Below are 5,593 nucleotides of genomic sequence, written 5' to 3' on the forward strand. Positions count from 1 at the left end.
TGCTAATTATTACATCCATGCTGATGCATGAACACAGAAGTATCTTTCTTAGTCAAATATAGTACGGAAAGAGATGGATCTGCCAGTCAGGAAAATGAACAGTGGCATACAGAACAGAGTTTTAATAGAAAGGTTGTTTATTTGGTAGAAAGTTTGCTTGTAAATATCTTTAGGAAAAAAGTAATTCACCCTGCACCCAGCCAAATTGCTGCTGAAATACCCAGTCTGGCGATTCACAGCTCCTCACAACTGAGAGGAAGGCTTTTTACTTCTCTCTTCAAATGCAGTGCTTTCTCACTAAGACATTGATACCTACTGTAGTTAGAAAATCCTCTTGGGCTTCTAATCTAATAGAGACCTATCAATTTATGTTTTGTGTTCTGCCGGAATCATGCGTATGTTGGATGCATCTTGGAAACAAAGGTAGTTTTTGTTTAATTGAATGACTTCCCCTGAATTGTCTTGGACGATAATGCCTTGAGTGCTGCTGTCTGGCCCATCAAGAATGAATCCTCTTGTGCAAGCAGTAGTTGCTGCACTGAAAAATAGTCTCTGAACTATAGGGAATGAATCAACACCCATGAAAATCCATAATGTTTGTTTCAAAAATAGTCACCAGTTTTGTTTTAATGTGAATAAAACCAAACTCTTAAGGCTGTGTTTCAAGGAGTTAATGCTAGGTCTTGAACTTATGTAGCCTGAGATATGGCAGATCAGCTGTGCTCCCCTGATAGAAAAAAAGAGGGAAAAGGCTTGTGTGTTTGAAACTGCATTTTTAGCCCAAACGGTGGAACAAAATCCAATAGGAATTAAGAACTCAAGAGTAATCTCCCATTTTCCGTTCCAAGGGCGAAGTACACTCCTCAGACTTGTCATTTCTAATAAAACATGTAGCACAGAAAACAGAAGCAAAAATCAATCTACTTGTGAAAGTTGAGAGGCAGCAACAGAAGGAATGCTTGCCTGAGATGGCACATTGGCATGGTGGGCACTGAGCCAGTACCTGAGTAACTCAGAAATAGCCCCCAGCAGGCTCAGTAAAAGAAGCACCTCTGTTGTAAAGGTGAATTGGGCACAGAGGAAATTATTCCAGAAGGACCTGAAGAATTTATTAACCTGCTCCTTGCACAAAAGAGTTTGTTCTCAACAGGTTTATCTGAAACTCTCTCACTGGCAGGTTCAAGCTGCTGGCCCCCTGCATATTGTTTGGTCTCCCAGTCCACTTCTCCCATCTCTTATGCCCTGAAAATTGTCTTCTAGTTTAGAAGGGATGCCTCAAATTCATGTTCTTAATTTTCAGCTATGAAGCTCAGTGAAATTACTGACCTCCCCTGGACTTCTGGGATGACAAATAAAGTATTACTGGGCACACAAGGAAAATAACTTTGAGACAAATGGATAAATCATTTCCCACATCAAAACATTTATTAACTCCATACAGTTAGTTGGTTTCTTTTCTAAGGTTTCTTTCTTTCTTTCCTTTCCTTTTTCCTTTCCCTGTCCCATTTATTGTATCTTGCTTGAGATTTTCTTTGCAAGAATGAGTATGAATAGACACTCGTGAAAAGAACAGGGCATTGTCCTGGATTTGTATAGTACAAAGATAGAAAAAGAGTGAAGAGAAAGCACACCGCACTGAAACATTCACCGATGAAGATGCATAAACAAGCTCTATTTCCTCACATGTGCAGGCACTTAGTGGAATAAATATACAGTGACCCTCAAATCCTGCTATCTTAACCATATTATAGTAAAGCCTGAGAATAGGTTTCCCCACCTGCCACTGTGTGACCACTCTGCTATCTTTGGGGTTTTCAGCTGCTGCGACTAAATTGTGGTTCTGCCTATGCAATTTTTCTTGTGTCCTCTGACAGAAGAGGTGCTTTGCCGTTGGAATGACATGGAATCCACAAGCAGTTTTTACTCACATCTGATTTCCAAAGGAGTTATAAAAGTGTCCCAGCTGATTACTGACAGCAAAGCACTGCTCTGTGTTGTGAAGCCATTTCTCAGCTAACTTGCATTAGCATTTGTGCTGTGTAATTGATACCTATTGCGTGCTGACAGCTGCAACTTTCTTTGGTTTCATCTCTCAAGTTTTATGTGTTTCACATCTACAACCAGGCTTGTCAAGAGCTTAAGGCATAAATGACCTGGGAGAGACTGGGGGAAAGAAAATTCAAAGTAGAGCTCTTCCTTCACCAAAAACAAAAAAACAAACAACCCCCACTAACCAAAACTCAACAAAAATATTGTACTTGGTTCATTCCAAAGCTAGGAATATGGTTTCAAAGATAGTTCAACCAAACTCCACATATAAGTGAATTTGATTCAAAGCCCACTACAGTCTTAAGTGGGCTTTTCATGAGACATAAACATTTTGGTGACAGTTTTGATTCTGCATGAGATCTCTGTCATATGCATGGTTATATATTTAACTGTGCCCACCGCTGTGGTACAAAGTACCTATCCCAAATGCCTAACGTTAAGGTAATGGGTCAGTATCAGAGTGGCCCCTTGATGTGTTGTGGTATTCTTGCCTGTTTTTATGAACAGCTAGCCTTGTTTCCTATGGGTATTTCACTTGCTGCTAGGAGCAGTGAATGAACCACTTAGGCTGAGCTGTGAATTACAGCTCCAAAATGAAACAAGGATCCTGCACAATAGTGGCACCTGATCCAGTCTTTCCTTTGCCTCTGTGCTGGTAGGAAGTCAAGGTAAATTCATCTTGAATGTCTAAGTCCAACCAGCAACCAATAAGGCCTCTTTCAATAACCTGGATCCACTACAACTAGTGGTGATACCAACCAACACAGTAGTCATCTTGTTTATGTCTGCAGTGTATCAGTGAAAATGTGCATTTGTGACCTGGCTGTGTAACATCAACGGCTGTTACTCTGTTTTCCTATTCCTACCGTCAGAGGTGATTTTTAATGAAGCAGCAGAGGCTTTGCTTTCAAGAGTCTCTGTTCCAAGAAAAAGGAGTGGGAAGGGTGGAGATGCACGCAAGATCTGCACAGGGGACAGTAACAAATAGAGGCTTCATAAAATTTGAAGAATCTAGGCAAAATTTGTGGAAAAGTTCACATAAACCACTGCTGCTTTTGAAAGGTCTGCTCAAAACCACAGCTTTGAAAAAGACAGAGGTCAGGTATCGGACCTTAGTAAGGATGGGAAAATAAGGGCTTTTCCTCCTCACTAGTTAAATTTGAAACATTCACTTTGTCCAACATTTCTGTTGGCCTAAGGTGAGGATTTCTGTAACCAATGTAAAGGAGAGTAGGCAGCAGAGCTGTTCATATTGGTGTGACAGCTTTTCCCTAGGAATGATTAAGGAGAGTAGACAATCCACACCCTCAGCTGGAATCCTCCACTCCCCTCCCACATGGCGCATGGTGATTAGTTCCAAGTATATATTAAAAAAGGTCTGCATGTACATAAATTTATTTTTTAAGAAACTTGTGTTTTTTTAAAAGAGAGTTATTCTTTGTCCACCTGGAGGCACAGGATGCCCAATGTGAACAGCACAACATCCAAGTTCGCAGACTTTCTGCTCAGTGGCAAGTTCTCTGGGCTTTGTGTCTGGAAAGGCATGAACAGATCACAGCAGTTTGGGGTTGTCGTTTAGCCGAAGGCTGGAATACATTCCCACGTGCTGGACTAGGTTGGGTTCCACCACATAGGCGTTCTCCCCCTTAGTACGCAGCAGCGAGTAGAGGGCAATATCCTTTGCAAAACCCTGGCGGCAGTGCAGCCCCTTCAGGTAACCTAAGGTACGGCGAGCAGAGGGAGCAGAGAAGAGCATGGCAGGTGTGCAGCATTCGGTGACCGGCACGATACTATACAGTGGGGGGGCCAGCCGGCGCAGCTCCAGCATGTAATGCCGTCCCACCAGCTCTGACAAAGCCATACTGTACAAAGCAAAGAACAAGACAATGGGCCAACTGAGGCTGGGGCGCCCAGTTGCCCAGGAGTACATGCAGTTCAGCACAGGCCCCAGAAACATGCCCAGACCTAACCACTCGAGAATTCTCATGGGTTCAGGGTTGAAGTAGCGCTGAAGCCTCTCGGGATGGTAAAGCTTGAAGTAGAGTGCATCTCTGAGGTATGGTTTGGAGAACCGGGCCAACAAGAGGTGCTGCAAGACAGAAAATATGTCCTCCTCTGGCACAGCATCATCTTCCACTACGAGGACGTATTCTGGGTTGTACACTAACAGCGACTGCTCAAGGCAGAAGATGTAGTCCTGCTTCTCCTTCTCAAACTGGTTCACTCTGGGGTCAGGGTTCTCCCCAGATTTGTCACGACTGACCATAGGAAAGAAGCTGCTCAGCAGCCTGACATCCTGATGGCTACTGGGGTCTGACTCCACATTACAGAGGAGGATGTGGTGGCTCTGGCAACGTGCACCACATTTCCGGAGGAGGCGGTGGAAGTGGGAGGCCACTTGCAAGACATAGTGAAAATCATTGCGCCTCTGCACAGTGATAATAGTGACCAGCAGCAAGGGCTGGAAGGCATCACTGCCAGAGGGCTCGGAGGTGTTTGGTATCTGCAGCTTCTCAAAGTAATGGAGGGCAGCCTGACCCTCCTGCTGGTTCTGCTCCAGGAATTCCTGGCTCATGGGGTTCAGGTGCCAGCACCGCAAATAGAAGTAAGAGTGAAGGAGCCGGTGGCAAATCAAAGGTGCGACCACACCAAATGTCACCACAGTCAGTGTGAGGAGATGGATAAAAGGACTGGACCAACGGCACCACCTCCCACAGTGCTGCCAGGCTTGGTGTAACATGACTGCTGCAGAGGGAGGGCACCCCTGCTCTATTCATGCCCTCATTCCTTCACTTCTGATGCATCTTCCCTGAATTGCAAGGCATCGCTGGGGCAGTGGCTGCCAAATCTGCACCATTTGTCCAAGCCTAGAGAGGAAGAAAAAAGAGGGTTAATGAAACAGGAACTGTCAGAGTGGGAAGACCATGATTTGAAAATGGAAAGCTGAGGGCTAGTCACTGAGTAAGACTAAGTAAAAGGCTCCTGAGGAGCCCTTTGTGGTGGGGCATCACAGAATTGTCACGAGAGGTTGAGGAAAGATGAGCCAAACTTAGTTTCCAGCAAAGTGTCCCTAAGGCCCTTCCAGCACCTAGGAGCTCTGATCTGATGTAGCTAGACAGGACTTAATGTTGTGTTTGTTACAATGCTTCAAACATGTAACAAACAGGCAACGCATGCACGATGTGTGGAAATCCCTTTCTGGTAAAGGCAGAGAACTTAGATAGCACCGTCTGGTCACAGTGACATAGTAAGACTTGGGCCATAGAACCAAAGGCAGACCTCTTGTATCTTAGCCTAGCACACATTTGAGAGACAAACTTTTACCTCTGTGGAATGACACCACATACTTCCCTTCTGTTGCTCACACACTTCAAAACGCATGCTTTTTCACTTTACTCCCCAGAGTGTGAAGCAAGATAACAAAGATACCAATTTACCTCACTAAGGGCATGTGTATCCCAAGGGCGGGGGGGGCGGGAAGAGAGAGTGTGTGTGTGTTTGTCTCTCTCTCAGATGTCTCCTCCTCTCTGGACCCTGTGAAATA

The 5,593-nt window shown here is 44.6% G+C and overlaps 1 protein-coding gene across 1 annotated transcript; it reads right to left on the reverse strand.

Moving 5' to 3' along the window:
- Positions 1-3,547: 3,547 nt before the first annotated feature.
- On the reverse strand, positions 3,548-4,789 carry PGAP4 (post-GPI attachment to proteins GalNAc transferase 4). The gene has a single exon (XM_009478603.2). The coding sequence runs from the start codon at positions 4,787-4,789 to the stop codon at positions 3,602-3,604; it is 1,188 nt and encodes a 395-aa protein (XP_009476878.2). The 3' UTR covers positions 3,548-3,601.
- Positions 4,790-5,593: the final 804 nt, after the last annotated feature.

The sequence above is a fragment of the Pelecanus crispus genome, chromosome Z (assembly GCF_030463565.1).
Source record: "Pelecanus crispus isolate bPelCri1 chromosome Z, bPelCri1.pri, whole genome shotgun sequence".
Lineage (NCBI taxonomy): Eukaryota > Metazoa > Chordata > Aves > Pelecaniformes > Pelecanidae > Pelecanus > Pelecanus crispus.

What these genes read in the sequence shown, in the direction of transcription:
- PGAP4 (XM_009478603.2), bottom strand. Translation starts at nt 4,789, where the DNA reads ATGTTACACCAAGCCTGGCAGCACTGTGGGAGGTGGTGCCGTTGGTCC.